The sequence below is a fragment of the Corvus brachyrhynchos genome, unplaced genomic scaffold (genome assembly GCF_000691975.1).
Source record: "Corvus brachyrhynchos isolate BGI_N302 unplaced genomic scaffold, ASM69197v1 scaffold115, whole genome shotgun sequence".
Taxonomy (NCBI): Eukaryota; Metazoa; Chordata; class Aves; order Passeriformes; family Corvidae; genus Corvus; species Corvus brachyrhynchos.
This window is the reverse complement of record NW_008239553.1, coordinates 1,511,917-1,534,867: the sequence shown is the minus strand read 5'-3', so window position 1 is coordinate 1,534,867 and position 22,951 is coordinate 1,511,917. Positions and strand designations below refer to the sequence as shown.

At 38.6% G+C, this 22,951-nt stretch overlaps 1 protein-coding gene and 1 long non-coding RNA gene across 10 annotated transcripts in view; one reads left to right on the top strand and one right to left on the bottom strand.

Moving 5' to 3' along the window:
* Window positions 1-5,116, top strand: part of LOC108448581 — a 33,668-nt gene extending 28,552 nt beyond the window's left edge. For all 3 annotated transcript variants that reach the window (XR_001864529.1, XR_001864530.1, XR_001864527.1), the window contains one exon: window positions 426-5,116. This is a non-coding gene — a long non-coding RNA (uncharacterized LOC108448581). The remainder of the gene's footprint in view (window positions 1-425) is intronic.
* A 10,036-nt stretch (window positions 5,117-15,152) lies between these two features.
* Window positions 15,153-22,951, bottom strand: part of PPP6R3 (protein phosphatase 6 regulatory subunit 3) — a 40,960-nt gene continuing 33,161 nt past the window's right edge. For 3 of the 7 annotated variants that reach the window (XM_017741953.1, XM_017741952.1, XM_017741954.1), the window contains 3 exons: window positions 20,771-20,788; window positions 20,312-20,434; window positions 15,153-18,348 (listed from right to left, as the gene is read on the bottom strand). In XM_017741953.1, the coding sequence (XP_017597442.1) occupies window positions 18,297-18,348; window positions 20,312-20,434; window positions 20,771-20,788 (193 nt within the window). In that variant the 3' untranslated portion in view covers window positions 15,153-18,296. The other 4 variants (XM_008639370.2, XM_008639369.2, XM_017741957.1 and 1 more) reach the window with 2 other exon arrangements.

Here is a 22,951-nt window from a genome sequence, read left to right as displayed (position 1 = left end):
CCCCCAGCTCCCTCAGCTGCTCCTCTCAAGACTTCTGCTCCAGATCCTTCTCCAGCTCTGCTTCCCTCCTCTGGACACACTCCAGCACCTCAGTGTTCTCCCTCCAGTGAGAGGCCCCAAACTGGACACAGAATTCAAGGCATGGTTTCACCAGTGCTGAGTACAGGAGGACAATCACTGCTCTGGTCCTTTGGCCACACTGTTCCTGATACAGGCCAGGATGCCATTGGCTTTCTCGGCCACCTGGGCACTGCGGGCTCATGTTCAGCAGCTGTTGGCCACCCAGCTCCATCCAGCCTGACACTTCCGCATCTCACTGCAACCTCTTCCAGGTCTCATGAGCCTTACCTGGTTACACCACCATGGGCAAGCCAGCCTGTCAGCCTTGCTGGCCTTTACTCACCTGCTCCTTTTTCGTCCCACAGCGGGAATTCGCTGCACTCAGCAGAGTCCATGGCTGATTATGTGTGGCCATGCCACAGAAGCCCACACAGCACAAGCCACTGACGTTACTTCCTCTAGCAGTACTGCTTCTGCAAGAACTGTGGATGAACAGAAGAGTAACAGCAGCACAGAAGCCAACAACTGCTAAGGACTCTCTTTAAGACCTAAGTTAATTTTTGAACAGTGAATATCTTGTCCAAAACAAGATTTGCAACAGAAGGATTAAAAGAAAGATTGCAAATAGTTATTGTAAAACATGGATAATATGATTCCTGATCCAAGCTCAAAATATCTACAGACATAAAATATAGGAGAGGTATGTTCTGATTCTTGAATCTATTACCTTTTGAATTAAGAAATATAAATTTCTGAGATATTTTAAAGTCTTACGAGAAACTACAAAGGAAAAAAGAAATCTTATTTTGAATTCTTGCTTCCACAACACCATGATTTTCATTCCTGCAATAGTTTTGTGAGGCAGTGGGGTGGTGCAAATGCAATCAGGTCATAATGCAGCTCTGTTTCATTTGCCATAGCAATTTTGAGTAACATAATTGCACGATGACTCTTTTTGCATTTTGCTAGTGAAATGCTGCATCCTCCGCCCTTTGAAGACTGTATTCTGATATGCAAATTTTTACCTATGTCACAGATAACAAATTTATCTTCACATAATATGAAAAGGAGAAAATAAGTTTCTTGTGCAGCTTGGAGTCTGTATTGGGGTTTTTCTGTCCTAGATACTTTTAGCCTTATTTTTGCTGCACACTTTTATAAGATTTTTTTTGCATTGCTACCACCTAATGGTCATAATGTCTTGTCTTAACTCTAATGGTAGTAATTTTGTCTCACTCATGTCCAGCTTTCAGACAGAAATCATACAATAGCTTTTGTCTTTTTATAAGAAAGTAAAATAGTAGTAAAATACTAAAATTACTGCCAGACTTTCATCATCCATTTTTTCTATTTGCATGGCAAAGTCTTTCTTCCTCAGTGTTCCTGAAATTCTAATGATAAAGAGGGTTGTGATTAATTTTCAGGTAGAATAACCCTTTTCTAAATGCATACTGCTCAATAAATGAACAAGCTGCTTACAGTAATTAAAGTAATGTCATGCTGTGCTCAAATTGCTTGTGCTAATAAAGCTAATTGGCAACAGCAAGCATTAACTGTGATTAGTCATATGCATCTAATGTCATCACCAGTGCCTATAATTTTCTACACAGAGGGAATTTCACATCTGTTTTAAATCACTTGTCTGTTGCCTGCATTGGTGTTCTTTCCGATATTGTTGAAACAGAGATTCTCTTACTACAATAGATGATAAAAAAAGTTGATTTTCTTTTTTCAAACAAAGAACTGCATAGTAGAGAATAAGATATGAAGCCTTTCCAAGTCATTTATTCTGAAATAAGTGCTTGATTTCAGTTAAATTAGAAATCTGCATTTTCCTTCTTTTGTATATAGTCTGATATTCCCTTCAACAGAACATATTTGTAACAGAACATTCATTTTCTCAATTTAGACTGCACACTGTATTTCCCCATAAAATGGATGAGTCAAAAGATCCATTTTGTATTTGTTTTGGAAATTTGCAATAAATCATTTTCAGGAAGACAAGCTTTTGCACCATACACTAACTCTTAGCTGTAAATAGAATAATAATTATTTTCTGTGTCAATCCAAAAAGATAAATGTTAAATTATCAAGAATCAGGGGGCTGAAAATGGACTTTTAGAGACCAAAATTATCCAATAATTCATACAAGTGTTTTTCATGAGTTACATTTACCAGACCTCTCCAATTTGCATAGCTTTCTCTGTCAAAATGGGTACATTTTTCTAGAAACACAAAAGTGTTCTCCAGTTCTCCAGCTGCAGTTTTTTCCTGTGATGAATGGAGTAAATATTTCATGTGTTAATCTGTTTGCTACAGTTCTTAGTTTGCTTTTGTCCAGCTGCTTGGATTTATTGATTTATGTTTAGTTGATGTTTGGCCTTACAGCTCACAGTTTCATGGACTATGTAAAATGGTGGAGCTAGCCTGTCACCTCAGGATCAGCAAAGGCAAACCAACCCATCCCAACTTAGAGAGATATCTCAATGAAAGGGAACATGTGCTCTATGAATAGCTCTAGTGATCTCTCTTTTTTTTTTTTTTACAGCAATTTTCCTGACTTTTTCCACTTCAGATTTCAGTTCTATGTCCATTATTCAAAATGTTACCTAGCTGATTGCAATTTCTCTTTTTTATCCCATTTCAGAGTATGATAAGGTCATGACTTTTTTTCATTGTTTTTCATTTTCTAAGTTCCAGATGTACTCATAAAAATCCTCATAAATTTGGGATTTGACATGATTTTACTCATATGCATCATATGCATCACTGTGACCCAGCTCTGTGGTTAATGTGAGGATGGTATCAGCACTCTTTCATAGAAGAATCTTAAGTTTCACAACAAAACTTAATTGGAAAGAGGTAAAGAGCCTGATCTTTACCCATAACAAAACATCCAATTCTGAATCAGCTTCAATTTCTTGGACAGTTTTTGCTTATGTAGACCACAAATGGTTTCATTTTATTGGGGTTTTTGAGAGATCCAGTAAAAATCAAGGATACACATTTGAAATCACATCTAGAACTGCAGGTATTAACTTTCATTTTACCAGATTACAACATCAACTTCATAATATCTTTTTTAAATTATCTAAGCAACTTGTTTGTGAGCTCAGAGGGCAGTTTTCACATGGCTCACTTTTACCTATGTGAGTGAGCAGCTGCATGGTATTTAGTTGCTGGCTGGGGTTAAGCCATAACAAGTCCAAAGACTCTGGAGTTTTTCCATTTTTGACTTGGATAACTTTGCAAGTTCCCAGAGCCTTTGTAACAACAGCAGTACTTGTATTTTAGGAAACAGTAATCCTGTTTGCTTGGGCACACAAAATCAGTAACCTACCTCTGCAAAATCTTTAAAAAAACCCCCAAGCTTTTACCCATGTGTACCCAAGAGTACTCTGCATTTGTTTTTTGAGCTCATCAGCACCACTAAAAACCAGTTCACTCTTTCTTTCCAATAGAGTGAACTCAGATACTGACAAACACTGTCCAGGGAGCACAGTTAGGACTCCTGGTCTTGTGGGTGACTGGGCATAGGTGGTTAGGGAGAGTGTTTTATAACTGAAGACTTCAGGACCCAAGTTCAGATACTCTCTGCTACAGAAGTTTACTATGATTGAAAAGAGAGTGCACATGATCATATACAATGCAACCACAAAAATAACTGATGTTGAGACTGATTATGAAGAGAAACCACTTAGTCTGTAACCAAAAGAGAGACTGCAATGACAGGAACAAGTTTAAGTTTCTCATGATTGCTTTCAGGGAGTTTGGGTGGATGCTCTGCACTGGTTAAGACAGTGATGTATTTGTTATAATCTGCCTTCAAGAGGGTCAAAAGTCCTCTGACATCAGTGCTGCCTGTCAAGAGCAGAATAGAGAGTAACTGGTTTTGGTTGATAAATGCTACTTTGTACTAGAGGAGGGGAAAATCACAGAAATAGGGCCTATTTTTATGGGGGTTTAAGGATACCAAGCTAATAACAAGTAAGCATAGGTTGTAATAAGGAATAAAATTAGAAAATAAATAGATAAATGCAATCTTTTTTGGCAAACGTGGAAGGTTAAAGGGAAGTTGTGCCCCACAAACCTGTGAGATTCAGTATTACAAATGGGATTGTGACCTGTAAAGCTAATCCTAACAACAGAAGCAGAACACACATTTAAATTAATTTTTTAAAACTACTGATCAGAATTCGTATGTATCTGAGGCAGTTGATTCATATGGTGCTACTTTAAGATGTCATAGGATAGTTAGTTAATTCCTTTTAACTTTTCTAGTCACTGATTCATCTTGTTATCCTTTTCAGTTTGAAAGCTTTATGATTCTTGCCCTCACTTTGGATTTTGCATTCTACAAAGTTACTTACCAGCCTAACAGGTAGTAGAGCACTAAGGGGCAAGCTGACCTACCTGAGAAGGAAATGCAGCACACTCCTTCTTATGTAAGTGCTGTTCAGTGTTAAAGAATATCACAAATTTTATTTGTACTTAGTGTTCTGCTGACTAAGAAGCAGGAAATTTGAAAGTATAATTATGTAGCTGGTCTTTCTCTTGCCTTCCCCAACACAAAGTCAATTTATTGTCACAAGGATGGAGGAATGGGAGCATTCTAGGGAGAGAAAAGTTGTTTTTGTGAAAGGACGGTCTGTATTATTCCGTTTTAGTTAACGTAATTACATCATTACACATGCCAGCTATTTCCCTAGGCATTTACCACTGGAGAGACAGGTGCCTCTAGAGGATCACTGTGTTAGTTTTACATGGCTTGGTTCTTTGGTGGGAGTGGGAAAAGCCACAGAGGTGGCTTAGTGAGAAGCTCCTGGAAGTTTCTACTATGTCCAGCCACGCCAACCCCTGAAGGCTCTGAAGATGGCCATATTGCTGGTGCCCAATTAGAGAAGTCGGTAACACCTCTGTTATGACACATTTAAGAAGGAAAAAACATGCACAGGTCTCTTCTTTTTTCAAGGGGTGGGGAGGTGCCATGGCTGGAGCCCTCCTGGCACTGGGAGTGGCCACGTGGCCATGTGCCACCACGGCTGCCAGGGACCATCTCAGCTTTAATATTTTCTGTTTATCTAACTTGAGGTTTTTGGTTTTCATCTGCCTTTCTGTTCCCTATCTGTAGAGAAATGGCTGAGTGAATAGGGACATGTATACGTGCGCAATCCAAGCTATATTAGTGAACTGTCCTTGACTAGGGAAAAAAGAGAGGAGCAATGCTGATGTGGCAAGCAACAGGATGTTGGGGAGGGGGATGCTGACCATAGAAAGAGAAAGACTTACGTTAGTTAGTCGCGTGCATATGAATCTGTAACCAATCGCTTGCTATCAAAGGCCGCGTGAACAGTAGCTGTAACCCAATAGTATGGAGCTTGCTTATGCGTGCTTGGGGAATTAGGGTATAACTATGGGTCTGACAATAGAATAAACGGAGTTCCATCATATCTCTATGAGAAGTGTGGTTCATCCCGGCAGATCTCTGGCTATTGCCATGCCCGGCACGGCCCACAGCAAATTGGGCCTGCCTAGCTGCTCCTAGCCAGTCGTGCTGCGGGCAGAAAAAGCAGGAGCAGTGGCAAGGCTCACGTGGTGCTGGCAGGGCCGCATGGGCAGTAGCGGAAACATAGTGAGCGACTCCTCAGCGCGGAGCACAGACGAGATCAACCTTTTCAGCACAGTGAAACCCTGTAAGAACTTCTCAATTGATAGAACTTGAGAACAGAACTTGGAATTTTCTTCCAAGTCAGGGAAGAGGAAAAAGTGAGGACGTGTGAGGGGAACCAACATGGCGGCACCGAGGTCAGTAAAGAAAGAGGGAGAGGAGCTAACACTGGAGCAACTGGATGCTGAAAAGCTGTAATCTAGTGAGAAACTCGAACAGAGAGAAGACCCTTGTTTCCAGAGTTAGAGAGCCCTTGCTTCCAAACTACAGCAGCTTCTCCTTAAAAGACTAAATGAACTAAATTGCCCATGACGTACAGTTTTGGGAAGACTGCACCTCCCATGGGTTACAGCAGCTCAGGCAGGACTGTTATTTGTGAAAATTAAAACCATGCTAGAAAAGTTCACTGAGAACTGTCTCCCGTGGGAAGGACCCCACAGCACAACAGAAAAAGGAAACTCCTTTCCCTAAGCGAACTGAAGAAAGATTTTTCAAGTGAGAAACTGACTAAAAAATCCCATGTTTCATCTCCCTGCGCTGTCAGTGGGAAAGAAGGGAGGGGCTGGGAAGAAGAAGGCATTCTAAAATTTTATTTTAGTTTTCATTACCCTCTTTCAATTCTGTTAATAATAAATTTTCTTTAGACTGTTTAAGTTTGAACCTATTTTGCCCTTTATAGTGTTTTTTTTCCCGATCCTTAGCTTATGAACCCTTCATTACAATTCTTATGGGTGCCTGGCTTTTAGCCAGTGTCAAACCATGACAATCACTCAGGATCTACTTCGTGCAGCTCAGGAATACTGCCTTCTCAAACATAAAAACCAATTAAGTGACTTCTTTCAGATTAAATAAATATGACAAGGCACTAATAGATGGGTATAGGCAATCAAGGTTTTAGATGTTAGAAACACAAGTTAGTCTTACATCAACTAAAAATGTTTGCTGATGCCAACAACACACCGATCATTCACAAAATGTGTTATCCTGGTCATCGTTCAAATGTGCTTTCTGCAGAAAACTTTTCACCAATACAAAAGTGCCCAATTCTCACTAAATCTCAGTTTAATAACTTGTCAGAAATTTTTAATTTTAACATTTGGGGAGCATTATAAATTCCCTGGTGGTACTTCATTACTACAGCCAAAACTGCTAATTTTTTTTTTTTTTTTTTAATTACGGAGTTAGTTCACAGTAGTAAGATTATTCTGGTGTACTTAATTAAGAATTTTTTAAAAATTTCTTGAAAGATAAAATTGTCCATCTTTTTGTTCCTTATTCTTTCACAGCCACAACAGTCAGATTTTTATTAGTGATTGCAGTGTGATGGATGATATGTGCAATTGAGGAGTTTTACTATTCTGTTTACTGTGCATGCTCAAATTGTGAAAAGGCTCCATTTTTTCCCTTTCCTGGTTTTGGAAGGACAGCTGTGTCTTTTAATATCACATTAACAGCTATTGGAGAACATGCCACTACTACTGATTATCTGAAGTTGTAAATAGCTATAAAACTTGATGAAAATAACAAAAGCTTTGATCTCAAACCCATTTAAGTGTTCATATTCTTAGTTAACAGCTCTAACCTATTCCAAAAAAGTTTGGATCTTTTAACTAAACAAATGCCTTCCTTTAAAGATACTGACAGTAGTAAAATGTATCACAGGAACTGATTTAGAAACATTTAAATACTTATAAAGTGTGCAGAAATGCATAGTGGGGGGAAAGAATGCCATGGGTGGGATGAGTGGTCATGTTTTCCCTTCTCATTGTACAGCAACTTGGCTGTGCAGCTCCAAAGGTTCTGAACTATTGGCTACTACTATCTAAGCCAATTGAACTGTACAAAGCCCCACTGAACTTCATGTCATCCCACTCTAGTTTATTGATTTCACTTCAGTTCAGAATTTTTTCTTCTTTTTTTAGCATTTCATTTCTTCAATTCCTCCTCCTGTCTCTTCATTTACCATTCTTCCCGGCTTTCAAGAAGTATAATTTTGGAGAGTTTCGGTCCTTTTCACTGCACTTCATTTCATCCCAATCCAACCATTAGGTTGTAGTCACTCCATTTCCAAATTTTCTTTTTTTTTTTAATGGCATTTGATCATATCTCCTTTCCAGACTGTTACATTTTGTCCTCTGATTTCAAGATTTCAGTGAGGATCCATTCGGCAAGCTTTGGTCCATTTGCCTGCACTTCATGTCATCCTAAAATGGCATCATTACGGGTGCTGCTGAGAGTGGTGTTAGGAGTAGCACTGGAGGCAGCATGAAGGGGGGTCCATGCCAGAGGGCATGGTGTGCAGGAACAGGGCTGTATGAGGAGAGGGGTGCTAATGGGCAAGGGACATTTCCTTGACTCCCAGGCATCGACCCCATGACCTCTGACCCTGTGACCTTTGAGGTTTGACCCTTGACCCCAGGCTCTGGAGCCTGGACCCTGACCCTACTCTGGTCCCTAACTAGTGTACCCTATCTGTACCCATACCTACTCCTGTGTCCTGTGCCCCTCACTCCTGCTGTGTCCCGCTCAGCCGCCAACCCCTACCTGTCACTCTCCCGCCTGTCGCTGTCATCCCTCCCTTTTTGGTGTGGTCTTGTCCTGCTGTGAGGATTGCTGCCTGCTGCTGCTGCGAGGGCTAAAAGGGAGTCCTTAGGAGCAGTGCAACTTTCTACTGCTGTTTTTTAGTTTAAGCTAGAGAGGAAAAAAAAACTTCATTTCTTATTTTCTCACTTTATTTAGAAATAAAGTGAGAAAGAGAGAAATACAGTGAGAAACAGAGAAAGAAGAGTGAGGAAACAGAGAAACAGAGTTAGAAACAGAGTGAAAAACAGAGTCAGAAACAGAAACAGAGTCAGAAATAGAAATGAAGTTAGAAATAGAAAGTAAATGAGGACACACAAGAGACAAAAAATGACTAAACCACAACAAAGAAAGACAGGAACCAGAAAGGGGGTGGGTAGGGGTGTTACCTTTAGTTGGGGGGTGGATTATCTTTATTAGGGTTTATTCAACTTTATTACTTACTTTACTTACACTTCAGCAAAACACACGGAAACAACAATGTACACAAACACAAGGCAGTAAAATGCAAAACATTATCTGTGTATACTGAATTTGCTTCAGTTCTCTAAAGAAATCTATACAATTCCGAACCAGAAGGCAATACAAGTAACAAATACACTCCCTATACACACTGGTAAAAGTACAATTTACCTACAGAGGGATACATGGAAATGCGGCGGCAAATACAGAACAATACAGAGCAATACAAGCCAAATACACATCAACACAATATAACCATTTTTCTATTCCTGGAAAATTTAATAAATTTTATTACAGCAAACCCAAAACAAAAAAAAAGCCCACAGAGAACATAACACTCATCCACCACACACACCTCCTTCAGCTTAACACACCAACCCACCTTCGCTCTCATGTCAATCGCTCCGTTACTCCGCACCACCACGGGCCATCAGCGCACATTCACAGCACTCCATGGAGACACAGATCCTGGGAGCCTCAAAACAAATCGTCCTGCCTGAAAAACCCCAGCCCCAGCACGGTCTGCACCCAAACCTTGGCAATGAACATCACCTGGCAGACCGGCCAGGAACAAGAGAAAAAAACCCAGGTGAGAGAAAAACAAAAAAAAAAAACCCAGGTGAGAGAAAAACAAAAAAAAATAACCCAGCTGTTTTTTTATTCTAATTTTAAAAATTAGTTGAAAAAACTTACCAGCAAAAAACAAACACACAAGGTTAGAACCACTCAACACAAACACTCTCACAGGCACAGGCAGACACAGACTGACTCAGTCAGACAAAAGCAGTCAAACACACAAGCCAAAAAAAGTTCTTCATTTCATGAGAGGAAATGAAATCTTGCAATTTCAATGAGAATACATTCTGCAAGCTTCGGTCCATTTCCCTCCACTTCATGTCAGCCCATTTGCTTCTACTGCTTTCATTTGGGTCCAGAATCTTCTTTTTTTTTTTTGAAATTCATTTCTTCAACTTCTTCTCCTCTCTCTTCATTTCACTTTGTTCCATGATTTCAGGATTGCAATGTAAATAATTTTGGCAAGTTTTGCTCCTTTTCACTGATCCTCACTTCATCTCCATATATTTGGTCATAGTCACTCCATTTCCAGATTTCTTTAGTTTTTTCAATTGCATTTCATTTGATCATACCTACTTTCCAGACTGTTTGTTACACTTTGTTCTCTGATTTCAAGGTTTCATTTCCTGTTATGTAAGGAAATTCTTCATTTCATGAAAGGCAATAAAATCTTGTAATTTCAGTGAGGATCCATTCCACAAGCTTCGGTCCATTTCCCTGCACTTCATGTCATCCCATGCGCTTCTATTGTTTTCACTTCGGTTCAGAATTTTGTCTTCTTTTTTTTACCATTTCATTCCTTCAATTTCTTCTCCTGTCTCTTCCTTTCACTTTCTTCACAGATTTCAGGATTTCAATGTGTATAATTTTGGCAAGTTTCGGTCCTCTTCACTGGCCCTCATTTCATCTCAGTACATTTAGTTGTAGTCACTCTCTTTTCTGATGTAGTCACTCCGTTTCCTGATTTTCTTTTCTTTTTCCAATTGCATTTCATTTGATCATACCTACTTTCCAGACTGTTACACTTTGTTCTCTGATTTCAAGATTACATTTCCTAATATGAAAATAAATTCTTCATTTCATGAAAAGAAATCTTGTCATTTCAGTGAGGATCCATTCCACAAGCTTCAGTCCATTTCCCTGCACTTCATGTCATCCCATGCACTTCTGTCGTTTTCACTTCAGTTCAGAACTTTTTCTTCTTTTCTTTACCATTTCATTTCTTCACCATTTCATTTCTCCAGTTTCTTCTCCTGTCTCTTCGTTTCATATTCTTCCCTGATTCCAGCATTTTAGTAAGTATTATTTTGGTTTTAGTCTTCTTCAGTCTCCCATGGAGGAAAAATACATCGTATTTGGATTTCTAACATTTTGTCATTTCTCAAGAAGTGTGAGGGCAGGGAGGATAAATAGAGTAAGAATTTAAGCATCAGTGATCTGTAATTATGCTGTATGAAGTCAAGTTAAACTGAGCTTTCCACAGAGCATGTGACAGACCCAGAGTTCAAACTGATCTAGAATGAAGTGAAATTCTAGTCTTTGTTACGAAGATTTGTATAAGAGATATATTTAATTACCTTTCAGCTTTTACTTAGCAGCCATCACATCTATTTAACTTGTAACGTCTATGAAAAAGGAACTTCTACTTCATAAACACCTATGTCTTGAGTATGTGTGGTTTTTGCAGTCCTGATAACTGTTCATTCTATCTTTCCACAATCCCAAATTGTTCTGTGAAATCTTCCGTGAGACATCAGGCAAAAGGGAATGACAAATGCAATACTGCCCGCATTCTTAATGTAGAGTAAGGAAGAGCTTCCGGTAAATAATTCAAAACCTGCAGACATTTATCTGTCACCCTATTTGTTATTTTCATCCTTTGACTGTAGAAAAAACCCCATCTCTAGCACTGGTTCCTCTTCCTTGATTTCTGCAAGAAATTATCCTGATAAAGCACTTGGAGAAAAAGGATACAAGCCTCTTCTAATGAAAAGGGTTGGGAAGTACTGACATGGATTCTGCTCTCCCCTTTGCTTCTTAAACTAAGGGTGGTTTGTTTCAAAGTTCAAGTATTATTACTGCAGGATTTCATCAGTTCCATCCTCAGCCACCACAGAAGCTGCTATGGCAGCAGCAGAGAGTGACTCAGACACAGTCAGTAAACTGAACACCTAATAAATGCCTGTCAGCTTAGCAGTAAGCCTCGCTACCTTTATTTCTCCTCAACAGAAAGCTGTAGCTAATAGAAAACTTTATGCTTATTTTTGAGTTTCTAAGACATTCTTAGAGGTTTGTAGCACATACCAAGGCCGTACATTGTTTATAAACAAGTCATTCTTGCTCCATTACCCTTTCTGCTCTGAGGTCAAAGAAGACTTTTTGTCATAAAAACATACAATGAAGATTGTCAGAGATAGCAGTATTCAAGCAGTGAAATACTGTTTTGTATCAAAGCTGGAGCAAATCAAAAGTCCAGAGGCCATACTAAGTCCTACAGTCAGATAAGTGCCTGTGGGTTACCTTGATGACACCCATGGCTGGACATTAAGATAGTCACAAAAATAATCTTAAAAATGAACTAGTTGCTCTTTCAAATGCCATCATATCTTTTATCAGTCATAGCTTTTATGAGGAAATGAAGACTAAATTCACAGGCCTCAGACCAAGTTTAGACAGAGGAAGGTTTCATAAGACAAGTGATGTTAACACAAAGCCTTCTAATTTTGTCTAGCAGCAGCAATCATTCAAGTTTCTGAATCCTCACATTCCAGAGGGTCAGATGTCACTACATAACACACAGCCACACCATGAGCATAAATTCTGACTTCAATCAACTTATTCAGATGATTTCATTAGTGCGTATTTTTTCCTCCTATTGCAACTCACAACTTAAAATTTTTTCCCTTCATGAATAACATGCCACAGGCATCACTGCCATGAACTATGAAAAAGAATTCTCCCAGGAGCCCAAGGCCATTTGAGGATTCCTGTTTAGAGCAATCCACCATTTCATAGGCAGATAGCCAGCCAGAAAGATTTCACCTTTTTCTAGCTCACTGAAGCATTGCAATGACCAAAAAGTGAAATGAGACCTTGCCTGAGATTAAGAACTTCAAACTGCCTTCCCCTGCATTCAAGGCTTTCCCATTTCCCTGCTTTATTTCTTTCAAGCCAGTATCTTGATACTTGAAAGTAATCACCTTTCCATTTGAGGGTTGCCTACCTATAACCTTTTTGCACACTTGTGAACACGAAGACTTCTTGCTCCCAATAAATATTTTAGTGTGACGAGATGATCGAGTTTCTGTACAAGTGTCACACTACACCACCATCTCTTTCTTTATGCCTTTTCAGACACTTGGCACAAAAACATATCCGGAAGTAGCATCTACTTCTCTCACTGAAGGAACTGGTTAGTCATTTTACACATAGTCGATACCTTCTCATATGACAAAAAAGGATATTGGAGAACAGCCCAGATGGAAGAGCACCAAGCATGCATATGTACAAATTCATGCTTAACATAACCCTTGCCCTGCACTTAGTTTTGCAATCCAAGTCCCTTCCTGAGTTATTCCATTCTAGATCGTAATTGAGATCGTGAAAGAGACTCCCAGTTGGATATGCCTTACCACAGGCTCAAATATTATCAAGCAGCTGGACTAAGAGAGCATCAGAGAAATCATCTGACAAAAGCTGAAGTTTGCCTCAGACACCAGAGGCAACAGTACCTCCTCCCATCAAGATACCTTCGGGCTGTGAAGAGACCACTGACAATGTCTGCACACACAGAGACACAAGCCTGAAATGCTTCAGAATGGGCTGTAACCTGTGCACAAGTATCTCTTTGTTCTTCCCGGTATTCCACAGTTCAGTGCACTTCGGAAATGCACCACTGGCACTGCACCAGCCATGTTAAGAGAATATATCCCACACACTGATGTGCATGCACACAGGCGTGAATCTATAGATATTTATTTAAATAGTTTAGTTAAAAATTATTTGAACTGCTTGTACATAGAAGTAAGTATGAATTCCATATGAATTGTGTAACTAAAGCTTGAAACAATTTACTTACCAGGGAGTCACCCACCACTTTCCAAGTTCAGAGATTTGTCTTTGGAGTATTTCAAACTAGACAAGCAAAGTACCAGCATTAAAAGGAAAGTGGCACATTTTGTCAGCCCTTGTATCTTTTCAAGCTACTTTATTCTGAAGGAACTATAGAGAAACAGTAGGGCCCTACAGTCCTATGAATATCTTACAGTTCCTTTTTACTACCTTGTCTGCCAATATGCACAGTCCACTATAGCTCATTCCAAAGCAGAGCCCTTCTCATCTGAAAGCACATCTCAGAATTTTAAGTTTAGCAGTGACTCAAGAAAAACAATCCTTTTTAACAAATACAGCATTAACAATTGTTTATATAAACATATAGGAGAAAAAGTGCTTTGGAGAACTCCCAACAACAGAAACAAGGTCACTGGAGTTTTAGCAGTCTTAGCTTATCTCAGCAACGTTGTGCCTCTGTCTGATGTGAGAGTCAGTAGAAGACAGTCAACAATTTTTATCTTTCATTTGAAAAAATAGCAGAGGGATTTCCCAAACACTCAATTCTGTTTGATGTAAGGAAAAGCAGGTTTTATTTGCAATGTCTGCAGTCAGGCTTCAGTGCCCTGGCAGAAGAGCCAGGTTAGTGTATTACCCAGGATGAAATTGTGACAACCTTTGACAGATAACTGGTGTACATAACAGGAATGGAAGAACCCCTCCCAGGTAAGAAAGTAGTAAGTGTGGCACATAGTGGAGTTTAAAAGCAAAACTAACTGATCCGTAACAGGTCCAGGTTCCATCTGAAAAAGTGATGTCTATTAGACTCTTGAGAATCAAACACCCATCTACCTAAATATCATCCACAGATCAAAGTAGTGAGAAAACCAGATAAACTCTCCTTGTGCAAATGGGTAAGCATTAAATCTCAGGAGACATGAGCGACAAAATCTATACAACCTATACACAATCTATACAAGGCAAGGTGTAACTTTCTTACTCTGGGAGGCTGTATACAACAGACAATCATGATCTAAATTACAGTCTTCAGAATCATCATTTGAGACACAGAAAACACAGATCACAGGAAAGCACCCACACCATACACAACTCAAATCCAGAACAAGGCCCTAGAATCAGAATTACAGTATTTAAGCTATGACCAGAAAGATAAAGGGAATCCCACCTCACTTTGCAAGGTACTTAGTGACTTAGAGAAGACAGAAATACAGAAAAAGTTCCCCTCCCCAATAAAAAGTACACAAACACTAAGCCCAGACTCACCTAAAAAAGAATTCAGAAAAATGCCATCAGCAAAACACAAGGCAAAGTCTGGGTCTTGTTAGTGCTTTAGCTTGTGGCAGCACATTAAGAAGCATACAGATTTCCTTTGGATATCATTGGAAGTGTGATTAGACACAAGTCATTAATCAAGACTAAACAGAGGACAAATCACAATTTGAAACAAATAGCAGAACAAGGTCTGAGCAAGTCCAAAAAATGTTGTGAACTGTCCTACCTAAAGGAGACAGAAAAATGCCTATCTTTACAATAAGAGTATTTTTTATTTTAATTTTACTGTCTTAATCTCCTTCCATTCTCAAACAATAATGGAATAGGAAGATGCAGAAACTAAAAGACAGATGTTAAGAACTTTACCAAAAAGGGCATTTTGCTGCCGCAGTAACAGCCATTTTCCATCCTGGTTTGGGAGGCAATACAGACACTTTCATAATGAAACTCAAAGCACTTATACTACACTGGAGAAAGCACTATTTATTCTGAGACAGTCAGAAGTGATTAAGTCTATTAATAGAGCCAGTTATATACAGTAAGTACTTCCTGATGTAACTGTATGAGACATATGTCAGAAAACAAAATCTCCGAGGAAATTAACACTAATTTGAACAGAAAGGTAAGTTTATAATGACAGACAATAAGAACCTGATTCATCTTCCTCACAATTCTCCTCAATGGATTTCACACAAAGAATGAAATGTCACAGTAAGTTTCCACAGAAATATGCAGATGACAACACAGAACTCACTGTTTTCAAGAGGTAGATACAAGGTTTAATAGGTGCAAAAATGTAGACCCCACTCAAGAGCATGGTCACACGGGATTCCATGTACAATGACATAATGAGATTGTTTCCACTATCCTGTTATCTTTTCAGCAAACTAATAGCAATGTTAGTCAAGATGATGGCTTATGCTTTTAGAATAATCTTGCTATAAAACTCATACAGGGCTTACACTTAAAAATAATGGTTTCACTGGTCAAGAAGGCATGATTCATCCACTCTGCCAGCTGGGAAGAGGCAATGAGCTACTACAGATATTACTTGTCTAGCCAGTTTTGAAACAGACTGTTGCTTGAGTAAAAATCCTTTACCAGAGAAATCCCGAGGGTTAAATCCACTGCCCACTGACATCAACTGACATAAATATTCCTCAGTTTCAAGTGACTGAGCCTCTAGTCATTTCAAAGAGCATTGTGGAATGTGGCAGTGGACAAGCCTTTCAAGGCATTTTCATCCTTATTGCTGCTAAAAATACTGTAGGAACTCAAACCTGTACAAAGGTATTAGACTTTAGTCCATGCTGCAAAATGCATTAAAATACCTGTTCATAAAGAAGACTCAAATTCCATTGCATGCAAGTCAAATCTGATTAAATAGGTTGGGTAACAGCTGTTCAGGATTCTCCCAGTACGTTCAAACATTTGTAAGGCTACATGAGCAGCGTATCAGCAGCAGTGTTGATAAAAGACAGCAAAAGAGGCGTGTTTACACACACACACACACGCCCCTCCCCCCCCACCCCAACCACACCTCCAATGCTTTCAAGTTCAGGATTCCTTGTGCAAGTAATAGAGTGAGTGGGTAAAACACACCCTACACTTCCTCAAAACAGTGGACTGATAGGACAGATCACAAACAGAAGGACAAGTAACTTTGCTGAACTGAAGGCAACAGGACCCAGACTGAACTTCAACTACTGTGTTCTCCAGTTTTCATGGCTACAGAGCTAGATAAATCAACTTTTCAGCAAGTGACAAATGGCTCCGCTGGGAAGGATTCACGCTCCTTACAAGCATCAAACTTATGCAAACCAGCTTGCTGCTTGCCTGCATTTGGAATTTCTGCTTGACTGCAATTCATGTGTCAAAATGAGCAGTTTTGTTTCCAAAGCTGCTTTTTCAGTAACAGATCAGAAACTGAGGACAGCTGCCAACCTTAAAGCTAACACACAAAATAGTTTTGGTCAAGCTGATCTGAAAGTAATTTTGAACTGAGACAGAAAACTTAGAAACTGACTGGATCCCATCACTTATAATGTATAATAAAAGGGCAACCATAGTTACCAATTCCTATGACATTGTGGTTTTACCCCTTCATTTTCACACAACTGATCAATTTGCAAAAATTTCCACGGACAAGTGCACTGAACGTTGCAGAAAATGCAAAAGAGAAAGCAATAAGGGCAGTGACATACATGTGTGTTTTTTATTTCTGTATGCAATGTAATGTTTAGGCACGTTGCTTGGGACGCCTTCTAGAATAAATCATTGGCCATTGTTTAGAATATCCTTTTGGCTTTAAATACTGGTCAGGAAAACAAATGATGTAAAAAATAAATGAATATAACTATTACAGAAACAAAAATGGTTTTGCGTCTAAAAGTGCAGGAGTATTTTAACCCTTTCACCAGACAATGTGGCAATATACAGTATATTGCTTCTGTTTGTTTGAGAAGGCTGTTGGAATTTTACACTGACATAGAAAATTATAAATTACACAGAATTAGTTTCCATAATCACTATATATATACACAAACCAGCTGTGAAAAAACTGGCTTAGAACATACAAATGAAAGCCTCACACAGATCAGTACAGTGAAATTAACAATTAACATGCTCTGCTGCCAAAATTTGTATTAAAAACACTATTTACTTTTAAAATGCATGTACTGTAATTACATTAGCAGCACGGGCATTTCTTTTACTTGACTTGTCTAAAAGGATTATAGCGTTTTAAATACGCAGATTGTTCTGAAATGTTCCATTGTATAATGCTTGGTATTAAACTAAATCTTGGTGAACTGTTTAGAAGGCAGGTGAACCACTTAAACACAACAAGCCATGTGCACTCCAAATATTCTAGTGTTTCACCTGGAAGGTATTGTTTCAAGCAAACTAGACTTAACAGAACATATGGCTTTACAGTAACATCAATTTGTCAACTAAGCTGTTGCAATAAATACTTAAATCTCTACCAATAGACTTACATTTTTTGATCTGTTTTGAACAATACAGAAAACAATTACCAATTAAAAAACCTGTTGTAAAATGTTGAACACCAAAAAATTCTTATTTAAATCACTTTTGTAAGCTAAAACAACCAAAATAACATTTATAGGGCATTTCAGTTTCAGAAAAAACATGAATTTTCTTTTTCTTTTTTACAAGGTGAAAAATGTAAGAAAACTGCTAAATACTTTGGTCACACTAATCGTCAAATAGTTATGTCTCAAATACATTAGATTTTTGTATTCACTTTTTTATAAAACTATTCTTACAGCCATTTTAACTATAGTAACACTACTGTCATCATTACATGGGTAGCAGGATCTTATTTCACAGGCCCCCATTATTTAGAACAATACAATATAAACATACGCAAAAATTATTGGTATTTCTCAATGTGCAATATTTTTACACTTATGAATTTCTGTACAATGTCTTAAAATCTAGAATATAAATGTTGCTGGTCCTGATTCCTTGCGAAATTAGTGCAGCAGTGACTGGCTTCAACAGGGTCTAGATGATATCCTCAAGAAACACTCAAACACCTGGACATCAGTTCTTTCTCTTCAGCCAAGGTAGTAGACATCACATATCATACAGGGCCATTAACAGCTGCCTCTCCTAAATGGGTGTGTTGATCAGTCCTAAGAGGCCAAAAAAACCAAATGTAAATATACAGGAAAGATTCAAAGCAAATTCAGGTAGGTGCAATAAAAACCAAACCAAAAACCAGCAGCCCCAGATCCTGCATAGCACAACCTGTGAACTGAAGGAAGGAAACGTGCTAAGAACATGCTCATCCCAATTATCTTCTGCAGTCCAGCATTTCTGGAGTCCTTGTTTCCTAATTCAGCGTAGCACTCAATTAACTGAGCACACCACTGAAGAATGCATGATCTTCATTAACTGAGATACTAAGTGATCTCTAGAGATGTGGTATGTCAGAGAATTACTAATAAAGAGCACATTTCTGATACTTATCCAAATCTTATTCTGTGAGGCAAAATGTGATACTGGGAGTATTTAAGGTTGCACTGGAAAGCCAGCAGCTAAGACACAACAGGAAAAACAACAGCGTCTTAAAAGACTGCTTTAGTTACTAATCTAATCTACAAACAGCCTTTCACAAACACTTCGAATGTCAGTCCATTGGGATGAAACATTCATGAAGTATGGAGGAAAATGGAGAGCAAACCTTCCAGAGTGAAAACAGTAACGGTATATACATTTCTAGATGGAGTTTAGTATAAACATGGGCTTAATTGCTCTAGACTAGCATGAAGAGATCAAACCAATGCATAAGGACATTAAAAATATGCAAGCAACAGAGGCAAAAAAATCTCAACTTCCATTCAGTGCAAGTCCATGGAATACATCTGAAGATTCTCTAAAAGAATGCAAATACTGCTTGAAACTACAGATGAGGAAAGTTACCTGTAACTCCTGTTCTCTGATGGTGGACATCACAGAGAAGCCACTCTGGGGTCCGTGCTCTACATGCACATGACCAGCAGGAGCCCCCTAGCTAAGTCTTTGGCTGCTAAGCTCTAAAAACACTTTTTAAAAAACATACGTAAACATTAGAGAGAAGACAGACAGCACTAGACAAAGGCAAACATTTTTTAGAGAAACCTGGAAGATAAGAAACAAATGCTGCATGGACAGGAAGTGTGACAGTCTGCACAACCGTCACTCACTTATTAACCAGAAAAAAGTCCATGACATAACAGGGCTCCTAGCAGAGATTATTCCTGCTAGCCACCAGCCAGAGACCAACCTAGGGGACTCCTTCCACTAGTCATACATACATGGAGCCCCAAAAGCACCATTATGTTTACCTTGGTATTTATCCTGTACTTATGAGGATCTACTGTGACAGCCACCTTTAGAGAAAGTCCTGAGATTTGCTGAAGCCAGCAGGATTCAACGAAAGGAGTTCCTTGATATTTCCCACAACTCAGAAGCAATCTAGCGAACTGCTAGCTCTGACAGCCCTCTATTGGTTCAGACAAGCATCTTTACTCAAAAGGTAATCACCTAGTACCCAAGGACTTCTTCCCGACAATTTAATGCTTATGAGCATCAAAAAAATATTGTCATCTAGATAAAGACAGTATCTCTAGGAGAGGCTGTGAAAGAGTTTTTGGGTTTCCCACTTTTAAGTATTTTCTGATTAGAATCCCCTTCTTGATCAAATTTGAGATTTATGCAGAGAAGAAAGTTAAAAGAAAGGAGCTGATTAAATACTGGCTCATAAACAAGTCTTAAAAACCAGAATCTGTATTTGTGAAACATGCTTACATCTTTTTAGTCTACATACAGTATAATCAGAACATGCAGTAGAGTTCTGCGCATCAATTCACTATTCTAACTTGGCAACATATTGTCACAAAACAGAATGGGGATATTTACAACTCTCTGCAAAAAAAATAGATTTTTGATGACTCAGTCTTAGAATCAACAGAAAACTCAACTTGTAAGAATTTAATAAAATAAACGCAAGCACATTTTTAGATCAAACTAAACTCAATCTCTTTAGACCAAACCTATTACAAAAGCACACAGCCTGCTATTTAGAGAATTGAAAGCATCCTTGAATGCAGTTACCTCTGCTCTGGATTGCTGTTAGTACGCTGAAGACCTGAAGGGACCTCTTCTGCAACCTCTGTATTCTCTTCTACTACATATTTACAAGAAGGATCCTGCGAGGTAGTCAATTTTCCTTCCTCACTTAAAAAACAAAAGAAAACAAAGGCAAAAAGTTATTTAATGTATTTAACTTTTAAATTTATTTATAGGGAATTTCAGGCAACAGAAGAAAACTGAGACAGGTCCATATTTCACATGCAAATGGATTTTAAGTTATGATTGCAACATGAAGATCAAGCACATGGCTCTAGACTTTACAAACACCTAATGATGCGCTGGTGTTTACATCCATTAAAACTTTACTGGATAAAAGGGCAGGAAACACAGTGATTGCAAATAAGATCAGAAAGGAAAAAAGGAATGTATGTGATGCCTGAAGTGATAACAATCACAGTCACAATCCTTTACTATACATACCGATAGGATTTCAACACTCTGAAGCCAGAAGTATGCAAAAATGGAAGAAAGTATAAAAGAAATTCAAGATTCCCTCAGAAACTGGCATTAATAAAGTCTGTCCATGAAACATATCAGCAAAATCATTAACTCATCACTATCTTGCATAATAAACTCCCTAGTAACTCCACAGTGAATACTATGTATGGTTTATGGAGTACAAAGACTGCAGCTACTTCACAAACTTCCTCTTGTAGACAAAATCAAACAAAGTTCAGTGAAAAAGCTGTACACGCACACTATATAAGACAGTACATGTAACCAGGCAGCCTCAAAAGTCATTAGCAAACAAATCTTCTGGTTTGCCTCTAAACCCAAACTTTTCTGCCTCTCTATTCCACCCTCTTCCACCTCAGTCACACCATTATCAGTGCACTAAAATACAAATTTGAGCGTATATACCTGCAAGAGATAGTTATAAAGTAGCTCTGAAGTAGACAAACATCAATCTTATACCTCTGTGGCAACAAATCTACTTATTCAAGAAGTGCCAATCTCCTCTGCTGGTTTTCTTCCTATTCTCACAGTTCTCCTTTCCATGGATCCTTTAAATTTCAATGAATCCTTCTCTTTTCTCCTTCTATCCTGCAGAGCCTGCAAAAATACTGTCTTTTGCATTGCAATCTCTCATCAAGTTTTCCCCATCTAATCTCCCCATCTCATTTGCGTTGATAGTCTTTGCATTCCTTCCAAATAAAATATTTGTCACCATCACCATCAGAAGTGGTGTCCTTGGTTTATTTATTTTTTTAAAGAGGCAGTCTCTGCTAGCATTCTTCCTTCTTATTCTCCACTCTGAACTAAGTTCAGAAATCATGTTTTTGTCCTTTGTAGCTTTCCACAAATTAACTACTGTGCTTATAAATCCCCTCAATGCTGACTTCGACACCATCAATTTTTCTATTGACAGAAACCTAGATAAAGCTGATGTCTGGAAGCATCCACTTTGAAAGGCAAACAGGTCAGAGTAGGACTTTCTCTCACTACTCTAACTGTCCCTTAATTTAGACCTTTTCCCAACAAGCTGGTTTTAAAAATGCCACTTGAGCATTGACTCATTATGAAGTTGCACATCTCTATCAGAGCAGAACAGTCTCTACATTTAAGACCTCATCTTTGAGCCCCCTTGTATGTTTCTTCAACATTTCCCTTCCAAATCAAGATCCCAGAGTCCCTATGACTAGAAGTTTTCAACATACAATTGGACAGAGTGCCAGGTAATCTCATCTGGGCTCTATTTCCCATAAAAGCTTGGACCAGATAAACTTTCAGTGTCCCTTCTGACTAGGGCAATTCTAGAATATTGCCTTCCTTTGCACCTCTATGTCCTTTTAACTACAGTTCCAGCAGGTAATTCCATGAAGGTAGGCAGGAACTGTCACCAGATTCTGCCTCCTCATGTTAGCTCTTGCACCAGTATGACAAGTCACACAACTTGAAAGTGCATGTGAGCTAAACCAGTAGTTTAAGGAGAAGTTTAAAGACACCATGGATAACTAAATCAAATTTGTAAACATCTAACATCTAAGAGTGAAGACCATGTAAAAGCATTGTGCAAAAGACCGAACAAACTGCAGAGCAGAAACATCATTTGCTAAATCAGCAATGCTCTATGGATGGCTTCATGTCATATCAATCTGCACAGAGTCCCACTTCTCTAAACTGCTTTGGTTCATTCCTCTATCAAAGCCATTTGATTTAGAAGCACTGTGCAGTCACAAATTTTCCCTCCTCTGTGCTGAAAAACCATCAGAAGTTAAGTCACTCAGATAATCAAAAGGATGGAAGCAAGAGTGACAGAAAGCTGTTTGGTTTTCAAGGTCTGTTCATTTTGGATGGCTCAGGAATTATCTCCTACCACTAACAGGATGAAGTCAAACTAATTTAAACAACAGGCAATTAGGTAAGGACTAACACTGGAAAAGTTTCTTATACTGAAATCAGGGTTGTTTTTTTTAAGCAATTTTCAAGACATACTGACAATTTCTTTTCAATATTTAAAGCTAGAATAGGGACAGATACTAGGAAGTTATTCTAAAAGAATGAGAAGAGGGTTGCATGTCAAAATGCTCTAGCAGCATGTTCCAATTTGTAAACATCAGGGTGGAGGCAGGACACACCAGCTTCAAAGAAGGCAAAGTT